The sequence below is a fragment of the Triticum dicoccoides genome, chromosome 7B, assembly GCF_002162155.2.
Source record: "Triticum dicoccoides isolate Atlit2015 ecotype Zavitan chromosome 7B, WEW_v2.0, whole genome shotgun sequence".
NCBI lineage: Eukaryota > Viridiplantae > Streptophyta > Magnoliopsida > Poales > Poaceae > Triticum > Triticum dicoccoides.
The window spans coordinates 772,245,822-772,258,909 of NC_041393.1; the positions used below are offsets into that span (position 1 = coordinate 772,245,822).

Sequence of the window (13,088 nt, forward strand, 5' to 3'; positions counted from 1 at the left end):
TCATTTTTTCCTATAAAAAGGAATGCCGGCCCTTCTCAAGTTCTCATTTCTCACACTCAAAAGTCTCAAACTGCATGTCATTTTACACACACAATACAAAAATGGATGAGAGAGGCTCCAGAATCTAGGACTACTATTATGTTGAAGCAGTTATGGACGGTAGAAAATCCGAGATAAAAGCATGGTGCAAAAAATGTGGTAAGCCGCTGCGCATTGCCTGCCATGGTCCAGTAAACATCCTTACTAGGCACAGAGCAGCACACATCAAAAGAGACGAGCTAGCCACGGCTGCCGTGCTTGGGGTCCAACCCCCCGCCCGTGGACCGGCACGACACGGCTCGGCTAGTATTCGTGCCGTCGCGGGCCGGGCCGTGCCAGGCATGTATAGCATGGGCCGGGCCGGGCCGGCCCGGCCCGGCCCGTTTGGCCAGCTATACTCCGAAGGGAGGCTCGGTCAGGGACCGGACCGGCCCGGACCGCGTCCACCCTGAATTCCGTGGCGTGTGTCTCTGTGTGGTTCGCTGGCCGGCCCCTTCCCCTCGCTCCGAGCTCTGCTGCTCCGGGCGACGGCGACGGCGGCGGTGACGGCGTCCACCGGCCCTGGTCTGCCCCTCCCCTGCTAGCCTCGCTTCCCCCTCCCTCTCCTCCGCCGCCGCCTCTGCTATCCCTCACTCAAGATCCCAACCCTAGCGACAATGGGCGGGCAAGGGCAAGGAGGAAGACGGGAGGGGGATTTGAACCACACAGAGAATGAGCAAGGAGGAGGCTGGCAAGTCGCCGGCGGCATCTCCTCGGCGGCGCCGACCAGATGCCCACTCTCCTCTCCGCCTCGCGAAGGTATGCTGTAGCTGAAATCGGTGTTTCGTTTCAGAAGTCACCGTGTTATTCAGCAGAAGCCATGGGAGCAGAGCAGATGGATTTCAAGAATTCTCACAGTTTACCAACCAAAGAATCATGAACTGTTAGTGATTATTTTTTCCAATCATTAACAAAACGCGGTTTGCTAATTTTGTCACCGCATATTACCATTTCAATTTCAAGCAGACAGCACAGACAACTGGGATTAGAACTAATTTGTTTGCAATGGTTGAGATGGACACGCATAGATAGATACTAGCTCCGTTCCTAAATATTTGTCTTTTGTAGAGATTTCAACAAGTGATTACATATGGAGCAAAATAAATGAATCTACACTTTAAAATATGTCTATATACATCCGTATGTGGTAGTCCATTTGAAATCTCTTAAAAGACAAATATTTAGGAACGGATAGAGTAGATTATAAGCGCAACTACTCTTTTTTTCCCCTCTTCTTATACCTTCTGCCTAACTCGACCACTTGATCAGGTCGGCACATGTAGTCTACCTCCCCAGTACAGTATGTTGGTGTTGATTTGGATTCAGGATGATCCCGGCCTTCTGCATCAATCGATGCATTGCAGCCATATTTTATCACATGATGTATAAACTTTGCAATGTTCCAATTAATGGTGGGGCTTGTCACCAAATACAGTACTTTCTCCGTCGGTCGGTACCGCGTCATGATTGCTGTTGTATTTGTAACTAGTCAGACTACAGACATACTGTATATAGTGTAATGACATTCTCTGCTTTTGTCAACTCTCTAACGACAGTTGAACTTTCTCCGGAGGCCAACTTGTAGGAGCAATAATTAAGAATGCAGGAGGAAGTTGTATAGTACCTTCCATCATATTCCCCTTGTATATATCTTCAGAAGATCTGGCATCCCCAATATCATCCCCTCTCTCCCCTAGACTGTATACCTTCGTGAAGGCTGGACAGCAGCGCTTGGATATATCTCCAGGTAACTATCGTACCAGCTCGCTTAATTTGAACCTATCTCAGCTTAATTGGGCGTGTAATCTAGGATACTATAGTCTGTCCTTGCATGCCTGTAGGAGCAATAATTGAGAATGAAGGAGAAACTTTTATACCTTCCGTGACTCCCTTGTATATATTCAGAAGATCTGGAATCACCAATATTATCCCCGATTTCCCATAGATTGTATACCTCAGGGAAGACTAGGCAGCAGCTCTTGGATATATCTCCAGGTAACTACCACACCTTCTTAATCTGAACCTATCTATGCTTAATTGGGCGAGTAATCTAGGATACTCTAGTACGTCTGTCCTCGAAGCTTTATGTTTCCCGTCAGAATGCTTCCAACCTATGCTTGGTGGATTGGAAGGCATGGTGAACTATGAAACTAAAAACAATGTCATTTGCAGGTTGATGCGCTTGCACCTTGAAGACCGCCGCATGAGGTCTGAAGCCGATCAGTAAAAAAAATTTAGTGTTGATCCATGGCGATGCGTTGGTCGGAGATAATTAGGAAATTCAGGCGTATATGCTGATGCGCATGCCCTCTCAAGACTGGCGCTAGCAACGACTGCCTGCTATTTATTCATTCCTCTGCTGCTTCTGCTCCTGCAGGTACTTGACAGCAATAATTTACAAGTATAATTAATTTTCTCTATAGAGAGTATTATTTACTTCTACGTACTTGCTGTGCATTATCCACTGAATTTCTCTTGATTCCTTCAGGTCCTCACATTGCAGATCATTGATACATCGGCTTGCAGAGGAGGACGAGAGGATGAACGTGCTCCTCAGCACGGCGCAATGGGTGGTGGGCAAGGCCCTGACCCCCATTGCCGATGGTTTGCTGAAGGCTTGGGATGCTACCAACAACTTGGGACTCAACATTGAGGCCCTGCAGATGGAACTGCTACTCGTGCAGGCCACGCTCGAAACCGCCAGTCGCAAGCAGATCGGTGGTGAGGCCATGGAGAAGCTTCTGGGGAAGTTGCGGCACTCGGCGCACTGTGCAGAGGATTTGTTGGATGAGCTGGACTACTTTCGCATCCACGACGAGCTCCATGGCACATACGATGCCGTGGACCAGCATGCCAAGGGCAGCATCCACGACCTTGCTCTCAATGCTCATCACACCTTGAAAGGTTGTTGCAAACAGCTTGGTTGTGCTTGGTCACATGCTAGGAAGAGGCCACGCGACAATGCCTCAACACCAAATGCCAATCAGGTTTATGAGGAGGAGGTCAATGGACGCATGCCGAAGCTTGGTAAACTCCTCCCTTGCTCATCTTCTTCACATGTTCACGATTATAATTATGGCCAGTCAACTCTTTGTGGTGCACCAGAAAGAGAGCATGTGGAAGAAACACCAATGTTGAGGTTTAATAGGGTTGATGTGTCTGAAAGAATGAAGCACATTGTAGAGCAAATGAAACCTGTGCGTAAAGAAGTTACCAAGATTCTGCAGTGTTGTGACCGTATGACTGTCCCAGATATTGCCCAGACTCGTCTCATCACCACTAGTCAGAGTATAGAACCAAAACTATATGGGAGGGACCATATCATGAATACCATCATACATGATATGACCAAGGGCAAATACAATAGAAAGGGATTGAGTGTGCTTCTGATTGTCGGTCCAGGTGGAATAGGGAAGACAACTCTAATACAACACATATACAGAAAGCAACAAGTTCAAAATCATTTTCAAGTACTTATTTGGGTATGTGTGTCGCTCAGTTTCAATTTGAATAAGCTGCTAGAGGAGATTAAAACAAATATCCCTCCAGTTGAAGGTGAAAAAAATGGTAGAGCCGAAGAGTTGATTGAACAGAGATTAAAATCGAAAAGGTTCTTGCTTGTATTGGATGATATATGGGGGTGTAGTAATGAGGATGACTGGGAAAGGTTATTACTACCACTAAAAAAATCACAAGAAAATGGTAGCATGATTCTAGTCACAACTCGGTTTCCAGCAATAGCAAAGATGGTTAGAACAGCTGACCATCCAATACAGTTGGAAGGTATAGAATCTAAATATTTTAGGGAGTTATTCCATGCATTTGTCTTTGGTGATGATCAATGTAGAAGGGATCACACCTTTTTGCTTCAAATTGGAGAAAAGATTATGCTAAAACTGAAGGGATCACCACTTGCAGCAAAAACTGTTGGTAGATTACTGAGGAAGGACCTTAATTTGCGTCATTGGAGAAGGGTCCTAGAAAGTAAAGAATGGGAGAGGCAGACCGGTGTTAATGAAATTATGCCTGCCTTGAAGCTTAGCTATGACTATCTCCCTTTTCATCTGCAACAATGTTTTACCTATTCTGCATTGTTTCCTGAAGATTTTCATTTCAGTAGCAGCCAGCTGATCAACTTGTGGATAGGACTAGACATCTTACAACTTGGTGCTCGAAACCAAACATTTGAAGATATAGGTTTGAGCAATTTAAAAGATTTGGCCACACATGGATTTTTCAGAGAAGAGGAAACTAATGGTCATTCATATTATGTCATGCATGACCTGCTACATGATTTAGCATTGCAAGTTGCATCTCATGATTGTATTTGTTTGTATAGCTCCAACGTGGGATCAGTTGAAGTTCAACCATCCATTCGTCACTTGTCTATCATTATAGATGATGATACAGTGTCTCATAAAAACTTCAAGATTCAACTGAGAAAGCTGAAGACAATGTTGAATATTAAACAGTTGCATACTTTGATGTTATTTGGAAAAACAGATGAAAGTATTGCGAACGTTTTGGGTGATTTGTTTAGAGAAGCAAATGCTCTTCGTGTTCTCCATTTAGTTGACATGCCATATTCTGTGGAGTCCATTTTGCATAACTTCTCAGCACTTCTCCACCTAAGATACCTATGTTTGGGGACAAAGTATGGTAGGGAGATTCATTTGCCACTTGCCATTTCTAGACTTTATCATTTAAGGATTTTGGATCTTGGTTGGTGGTACAGTTGTTGTGATTTACCCAAAGACTTGAGCAACCTTGCAAAATTGCATCATTTTTATACCCCAAGTGATGAGCTTCATTCAGGTATCTGTAATGTGGGGAATCTCAGACTCTTAGAAGAGTTGAAGGTATTTAGAGTCAGTAAAGAAAGTGAAGGATTTGAACCAAAGCAACTAGAGCATTTGACTGAATTACGGGAGCTTGGCATCTATAACCTTGAGAATATGCAGACAGAAGAAGAAGCATCCAAAGCAAATTTGATGGAGAAAAACTATCTGGAGAGGTTAACATTAGATTGGGATAGTAGGCGGTCTAATACCGAGCCTGTTATGGAAGCAGTTGTCCTTGAGAGCCTTCAACCACATAGATACCTTCAAGAGTTGTGCATCAAAGGGCATGGATGCCCTTCTTGTCCAACATGGCTGGGGGATGATCTTGCCGTTGAAGCTCTTCAATCTCTTCATCTCTCTGGTGTTTCTTGGCAATGTCTCCCTTCTTTAGGGAAGATGTTTGATCTTCGTAAACTAGTATTGGAGTATATTGCCACAATAAAGCAGTTTGTTATAGAGCAAAGCTTTTGCAGGCTAATAAGGCTTCAACTTGTTGGCTTGGGATGTTTTGAAAATTGGGTACTATCACATGACACTCAACATATGTTTCCTCTTTTGCAAGTCCTGGTTATTAGAGACTGCCTTAAACTCTTGGAGTTGCCATTTTCAAACCACACTGACATTGATTGTTTTCCTGAATTGCAAGAGCTTCAAATAGAGGACTGTCCAGAATTCTTGTTGGTGCCTATCCCCTGGACTGAAACATTGAGTTCTGTTAAAATACGAGGTGTGAAGCTACTACAGATGTTTTCGTACGACTCAAAGTCATCCTCTGTGTATATTTTTGGGAAGGATGATTTGCAAAGCTTAGACCAAGTGCTAGCATTCAATAAACTGGTAGGCCTCGAGTCACTGAATCTCGTGGAGTGCCCACCTCTGGAGCTGAACCACCTTTTGATGCTAACCTCACTGAAGAAATTGGTTGCAGAGAAATTAGATAGTGTGGTCGTGCCAGCAGGTGGCGAAGGTGATGTGGAATGGCAACACCCTCTTGAGCATCTTGTGGTCCAGGATTTACATGGTGCTGCTAGTGGTAAGGACTTGACAGAGCTTCTCACGCACCTCCCAAGGCTCTCCCAATTGGAAATCAGAAATTGTAAAAATATAACACAACTGGCAGTGGGGGTGGATATGCAACAAACAACGTCAGATGAAGATGGGCTGCTCCTCTTCTCGGCAAATCTCTCTGACTCAGTGCGGGAGTTGTACATCCGCTTTTGCCCAGAGCTGGTCCTAGTTGACAACCCTTCAATTGTTCTTCCTGTCAGGGGAGGAGGAGGCCTCCAAGCACTGCGATCCCTCCAGAGGTTACGGATTTTCGACAGCCCAAAGTTCTTCCTATCCGCCAAGAGCTCGTTTTCCTCTCCTTACTGTTGCCCTTTTCCATCCTCCCTGCAACACCTTGAACTTAATGGTGTGGAAGGCATGGGGACGCTGGAGCCACTCTCAAACCTCAGCTCCCTCACTGAATTAATATTGAAATCTTGTGGAAATGATCTAATATGCAAGGGCCTGGGGCCTCTCCTTACTGCCGGGGGACAGCTCAGGAGATTAATCATCTATGGCAGCCCTAGATTCTTTGCTGGATGGGATCCCAATCCCATGCGGGTGCTGCAGGATGGAGGAGGAGAAGAGCAGGAACTGCACCAGCTTGTTTCCCCCCTGTGTTCATCCAAACTGCAAAAGCTCCGGACGGACGAGGCCATGGGACTCCTTGATGTGCCCATCTGCAGCTTCCTGTCTTCCTCCCTCATTCACCTGGACCTTTCTGGGACTTGTAAAATGGAGCGCTTCACTAATGAGCAAGAGGACGCCCTTTGCCTCCTCGCCTCGCTCCAGCAACTCGAGTTTTCGAGATTTGACAAGCTTCAGCACCTCCCTGCAGGGCTGCACAAGCTTACCAACCTCAAGCGATTAGAGGTCGATTCATGTCCGGCCATCCGGTCACTGCCCAAGGATGGCCTCCCCATATCACTGGAAGAATTAAGTGTCTGCTGGTGTGGCAACAAGGAGCTAAAACAACAGTGCAGGGGGTTAGTGGGAACCATTCCAAAAATCATGCTAGACTGATCCAAGGTAACATAATTATATTTGACTGTGTTTTCCACCTCACCCTTTTCTTGGATTAATTCGCATCACTATTGCTTCCATCTTACTATGCACGCAGGCCTCTGCTTTGGAGTTCCCTTGTACATTCTTCTAGCCTTGTGCAACTCAATTCTTTGCACACATGCATGACATGGGGATCTTGTGGCCATCTTCCTTCATGTACATAAATCTAGTAAGTACATCTAAAGTAGAACCTCACTCCTTATGTACAGTACCAATTATGTCAACTTCCACTTCTTAACAATTTGCAATCAGTGCCTTTTGCAATTTTGCAAGTTTTTATTTTTTTTCCTAAATGAAAATTGCAAAAGCTGTCATGTAATTACCATTTATTTTGGTTCTTTGTGTAGGTATTCGTTCGTGTTCCTCAGGATCACATTTTGCGTTTAAATTTGGGTTCTTGACAGTCATCGAGACTTGGTAGTCTACTTGGCCCGTCTGAGTGTCAGGATCAACATATCAGTATGGCATGAGCATGGAATACAAATGAGACTTTGGGATCATTCTATTGATGTTAAGGTGAGCAGTCTCTTCACACTGCCGCATTGCTATAAATACCAGATACTCTTCTATTTATCATTTTTGTTGGCTTGATGTGCAGGAGTTCCTATGTTTGTTCTGGTAGCTTCTGGTCACCTGTGTTTACATTTTTTCGAAAACTCACGAAGAATTGGTGGTTTACCGGGGAAGTTCATGTTTAAGGATCGAAAGATCATTATTGGCATACTTGTGGAAAACAGTGAGATTTCTGTGTTGTGCTACTAATAAGTTTTGCAGTTTTTCAACTGAGTCTACATTCTACAGTATTAGGTAATATTTTTGCCTTCATTGTAATCGTTGTTGTTAATGTAATTTAATGGTGTTATCGTGCCAGTGCACTATTGGAGGCAATTCATGTTTAAGGGTCTTCAGAAGAATACGCCGGACATGATGCCAGTGCACTATTGGAGGCAATTCAGGTCACTGTTATCGTTAAATAGGTATGCCCAACATGTTCTTCATTTGCATGGAAATCAACAATTAATGCAGTAGTAGCTTCTGACCAGTCAACACTAAATTAGAATGTCACTTGTCGAAAAGATTTACTTGCTCCACGACTGCTTACATATAGACTTTGTCTGGTTGGTGATGAATCTGCAAATGCCTCACTCTTATTGTTTGTTTCCCATTTCAATCAGATGCAATACCGTTGGTAGATATGATGCTAATTGTATATGATTTTACTTATTTATGTAGAGCAGCCTCCTTGGAAGCAAAGGCCATGTTTGAATCAGGCTTTCCTCTGCAACTGCAGCAGCCATGCGCAAACTGTTCTGCCCGGTGGATGCAGTTTCAGCTGTTGCAAGTGCTACTGCACCAGTAGCAAAAATATTTCTTGAACTGCATTGTGCACACTCGTGAGTATCATCGAATTTAGACGGGTATATGAAGTCCCTCACCTTGTGATGTCCTTATTGGCTTATTCCCAATGCATTCTTCCTAGGCTGCAGTGAAGCAAATGCATCTTCAGGATGAGAATCCAACCAGGCCAATCCTCTTTACCTCCATATGGTGTGTGCTAGCATTTTGTTCATTTCGTATCATCCTTGGCAGAATGGTGAAGAGTGCTTAATTACGATTTTTTGGTCGGTCCTTTTGCCAGCAGATCGAAGGTAGTTGTTAACTGGTGAGAGTTTCTTTACCAGCAGTAGGATGCTGCTCTTGTACGGCTTTTGTGAAGTCTTGCCGCTCACTGCTGGAGCATGGGCACAATGGAAAGAAGGGCGGAGGGGCATGGAAGAGAAGAGGGCGATGACCCCCAGACCCTGGATGTGGAGGGAGCCGGCGGTTGGTAGTTGCAAAGGGTGGATGAGGTGGAAGATGAGAGTGTCACATGATCAGGTGGAGGATGAAGGCTGTCATCAGGAACCACCATGTACTGCAGTTTGGCATGCTCTTTGGAAGGGGCAAACAAACATCTTGGGATTCTCCTGTTTCTTTGAAAACAGAGGAATAACAAATGGGTCTGATGCCACACTCAGGACTTATCCATTCAACGACGTTGGCTGCTGCTGTCGTCGGCGGCTGCTGCTGTGTGCGGGAGCAGATGGAGAATGAAGGCTATATCATGAACTATCATTTATGCATGTTTTTCTAAGGGTAAACAAAAAGCAATGGGGGAGTTTGTTTTGTCTCTCTTATTATTCCTCTGTTTCTCCCAAAACAGAGGAAGATAAAAACAGGGTCTGATCCCAGGCTCAGGACTTGTCCATTCAGCAACGATGGCATTCGTCAGCAGTAGACGTAACAAGCAATGTGGAATCAGTGGTAATAGTAGACTAATTCGGTAGCTGTTGAAAAACTTGCAATCAGAGAGATTAAATAAACATCATTCTTCTCCTTTCTGTGTTTATGCATGCATAAATAGGTTATGTCTTCATTTTGATTTGGAAACAAAAATGTTATTCCTTCCGTGCATACATGGATGTAGACGCATTTAGTTGTTTGGGTTACAACTCGTACAACATAAATATTCTGTGGTGCATTCAGCAACAACTGGAACATAAATAGTACTACTTTCACAATTGAAACAGCATAGACTACTATCTCTTTTGGGTGGAATATATTATTAGATCCCTCACAACAGCAAGAGATACTGGGAGTAGGTTCAATTAGGATTCAGGAATATGTAAACACCTGATTTTCTTTTCGAGAAACAACATCTCAGTTTTTTTTTTAGGGGGAAAACAACATCTCAGTTAACTAGAATGGCATCTGCATGCCTTGAGATCACCCACTCCAGGAGATTCTGCTCGGCCTTGCCTTGGGGCGCAGTGTCCCCGTGGATGGTTCAGCGCCGTAGGATCAACACACCGTACCTTCAGATTTCACTCTTGGACGTCAGCTGTCCTGCCCTGTGTGGTGCCACATCCCCCAGGGAAGTAGTCAGTTTGACACTTTATAACAGCATTTACGGTTGGACTTAGCAAATCCATCTCCCTAAGTAATCATGGACACCATGAGCGTGATCCTAGACAGCGCCGGACGATCCGGCAGATGTCTTGCCGGACAACCACAGTCCTCATATCCAATCCGCCAAATCCATGAATCCATGCACATAGATCATATAGCACAAATTCATCCCAATTCAACAACGCAACAAAGCAAACCAATTTACAGTTCAACAATCCAGACATGCCATAATGAAATTTAAGGTATGGGCCACCGATGGACAACGTGATGAACACTGGCCGGACGCCATCCGTTCCGGCCTGTCCTCGTACTCTCTATATATGCATGTTGATCTTCTTCTCAATTCCCAACTTGTTGCTCTCAATTTGCAACTTGTTGTTCACCATCTCCAGGTCCCAATCCATTCTTTCTTTTTGTGCATCCAACATGAGCTTGTACCTTGCCTCTTTCTTGTTCTCCCTTATGGGAAAAATGTCCATCCATGTGGTGGACATTTTTGTCGCCACGGTGTCACAAGCGACCCTCCTCTTCTCCCACTTGTTTCCCATCACTTGCTGGTCATGCACTGGCACGGTGGCTCGGTCATCCTCCTCAACAGCTTCTTTCTAGTCATCCTCCAATTCAATGGATTGGTTGGAGCTTGAGCCATCATTTTTCTTCAACCTTTTGTTGTCGGCTTTGAGGTCTTCTACAAGTTGATTCCACTTTGGTCGGCCATTCCATTTCATCCAACAACGGCTAAAACGGAATGTTTCTTCTTGGTGTTTTTTTTTGAGGGGTAAAGAGAGCTCTTTCATTCATTCATAGCAAAATTACAATCATTCTGAATTACATGAAAGATTTCCAGTGGCACGTTGTCCAGCATAAAAAAATCTCCATGCATTCTAGCATGGGCTGCCAACTCATGTGCGGCCACGTTGCACTCTCTTCTAACTTTACTAACCTTGCACAAACTGAATTCACGCATACACAGCTTTGCTTCCTCATAAGTAGTCCACCATTTTGCATTGTTCCTTTCTTTTGCATTTACAGCCGCGACAACTGCGGCACAGTCCGATTCCACCTGCACATGTTCCTTGTTTAAATCCCTTAAACACATAAGACCAATCAGCAGTGCATTAGCTTCAGCTTCCTCTGCATCAGCACAAGAATGAAGCTGACGGCCTACAGAGAAGACAACTGCTCCGGTGATGTCCCTGGCGACTGCCCCTGCCCATGCTGCATTCAAAGCTGAAATAAAGGAAGCATCAATGTTAAGCTTAATGCAATCACCTTGTGGTCTGGACCAGCGGATGGTCGGCTTCAATTCCTGAGCAGTGGGCGATTGCATTTGTACATCATACAGAGGTTTTTTCCCTTTCACATCACCTCTACTTTGACTGTTTGAGTTCAGAGTTTCCCAATAATTCTTCAGGAATAGGACTGAGTCAGACACCTTTGCTTTTCCTTTGTCATGCACAATGTCGTCCCTAAGATGCCACGAACGCCATAAAACCAAGAGCAGCTTTTCTCGCATGTCTCCAGAACAAAGACTGAGAGCATGAAGTAGCCAGTCCGGGTCCCGAGTAACAAGCAGAGTTTCACTTGGTAAGGTCCAGTGCTCTCTCATTTCCTCCCGGAGAGCTGTAGCTTTGGTACATTTCAGAACAGCGTGTTGGGCATCCTCCGTCTCTCTGCCACATATATTACATGTGCTATCAACTTCAAGTGTTCTCTTCCTTTTGTTCTCTTTTGTGGGGAGTGAGTCAGTGGCGATTCTCCAGGCCACAATACGGATTTTGTGAGGGACATGCGCTTTCCAGATCAAATTCCAAAGATTTTCCCTTCCAGTGCTTGCATTACTTGATGATCCGGCTGTTGTTTCCTGCTGCTTCAAAAACATTCCCAACTTATAGGCACTCCTTACCGTGAACATACCATTTTTCTCATAGTTCCACGCAAGGTGATCCATTGTTTCGTTGACTGGGAGATTTATCTTGCAGATTTCCTCAGCGTCAAAGCTATGGAATAGCTGTTCAATAAGGGGAATATTCCATTCTCTTGTTTGCGGCAAAATTAATTGACTAATCCATCTGAAACGGCTGCGACTTTTGAGTGATTTAACCATGAGTCCTGATTGCCTTGGGATCCAATTATCTCTGAGAAATTGAATGCTTTTTCCATCCCCAACTCTCCACACAACACCTTTCTTTAATAGTTCAAGTCCGAACTCTATCCCTCTCCACACAGGTGATGCATCAGACGCAAAAACCGTGTCTAACAAATTTCCTTTCGGAAAATATTTTGATTTCAATAGCCTAGCACACAAGCTATCTGGCCGCTGGATTAAATGCCACGCTTGCTTAGCAAGGAGGGCCTGGTTAAACACCTGCATATCACGGAGACCCAGACCACCCACATCATCTATCAAACAATAAAGTAATCATGGTAATCCAACACTAAAAAGTGGCAATGTAAATCATAATGAAACAAATGAATTCAACTTACATGACTTTAAACTCCAATCTCACTTTGATTTCGGCCAATCACGGAAGCGTAGGGGCCTACAATTTGTTGACGTGCTCTTGGATGGTGGACCATCTATGTTGGAGAGAGGCCACATTGAGAGTAGTATTGATAGGATGCGGCTCCATATATTCCTTTTGTTCATGATACTAGTTGTGGATCTTCTCCCAATACATGTTGCCCTTTTGCTCTGTGAAACATATAAGGTCCATGCTTGTGGCTAACCAAGATTTAACCAACAAAAACATCCGCAAATGTTGTGAATGTCGGACCTCTTGCCTTCAGTATTTTGCCATTTTTATTGCTAGTGGGTGATGTTCCCCTAACATCAAACGTAGGATAATTTATATCCCCCAAGTGATATTCCATAGGGTCCATAGGCTCTTGATCCTCATTGATCATGTTCAAAACTAAATTCTTCTAAAATGATCATGCACAAGGGACTGGTTAGGAGGAGCAAGTGGGCCTTAGGGAATAACCAATGTCGACCCTTATATCGCCCGCATACATATGTCTGGACCACGCGATCCAAACGTGTTGTGTCATTCAACGCGGGCCTATATTGATCCGTCGAGAGGTCCAGGCATGTATTTTCCCGCAAAC

The 13,088-nt window shown here is 44.5% G+C and overlaps 1 protein-coding gene across 9 annotated transcripts; it reads left to right on the top strand.

The window, feature by feature from the left end:
• Window positions 1–504: 504 nt before the first annotated feature.
• On the top strand, window positions 505–9,406 carry LOC119338171 (putative disease resistance protein RGA3). 9 transcript variants are annotated; one of them, XM_037610479.1, is made up of 12 exons: window positions 505–837; window positions 1,348–1,825; window positions 1,920–2,073; window positions 2,251–2,455; window positions 2,567–6,995; window positions 7,087–7,200; window positions 7,379–7,547; window positions 7,630–7,838; window positions 7,903–8,008; window positions 8,265–8,425; window positions 8,512–8,579; window positions 8,674–9,406. In XM_037610479.1, the coding sequence occupies exon 5, from the start codon at window positions 2,619–2,621 to the stop codon at window positions 6,987–6,989; it is 4,371 nt and encodes a 1,456-aa protein (XP_037466376.1). In that variant the 5' UTR covers window positions 505–837; window positions 1,348–1,825; window positions 1,920–2,073; window positions 2,251–2,455; window positions 2,567–2,618; the 3' UTR covers window positions 6,990–6,995; window positions 7,087–7,200; window positions 7,379–7,547; window positions 7,630–7,838; window positions 7,903–8,008; window positions 8,265–8,425; window positions 8,512–8,579; window positions 8,674–9,406. The 9 variants fall into 9 exon arrangements, with proteins under 9 accessions (XP_037466376.1, XP_037466377.1, XP_037466375.1 ...); XM_037610480.1 differs by having other exon boundaries at window positions 8,270–8,425; XM_037610478.1 differs by having other exon boundaries at window positions 7,630–7,767; window positions 8,671–9,406.
• Window positions 9,407–13,088: the final 3,682 nt, after the last annotated feature.

Coding starts and splice junctions, on each gene's coding strand:
- LOC119338171 (XM_037610479.1), top strand. CDS start 2,619: ATGAACGTGCTCCTCAGCACGGCGCAATGGGTGGTGGGCAAGGCCCTG.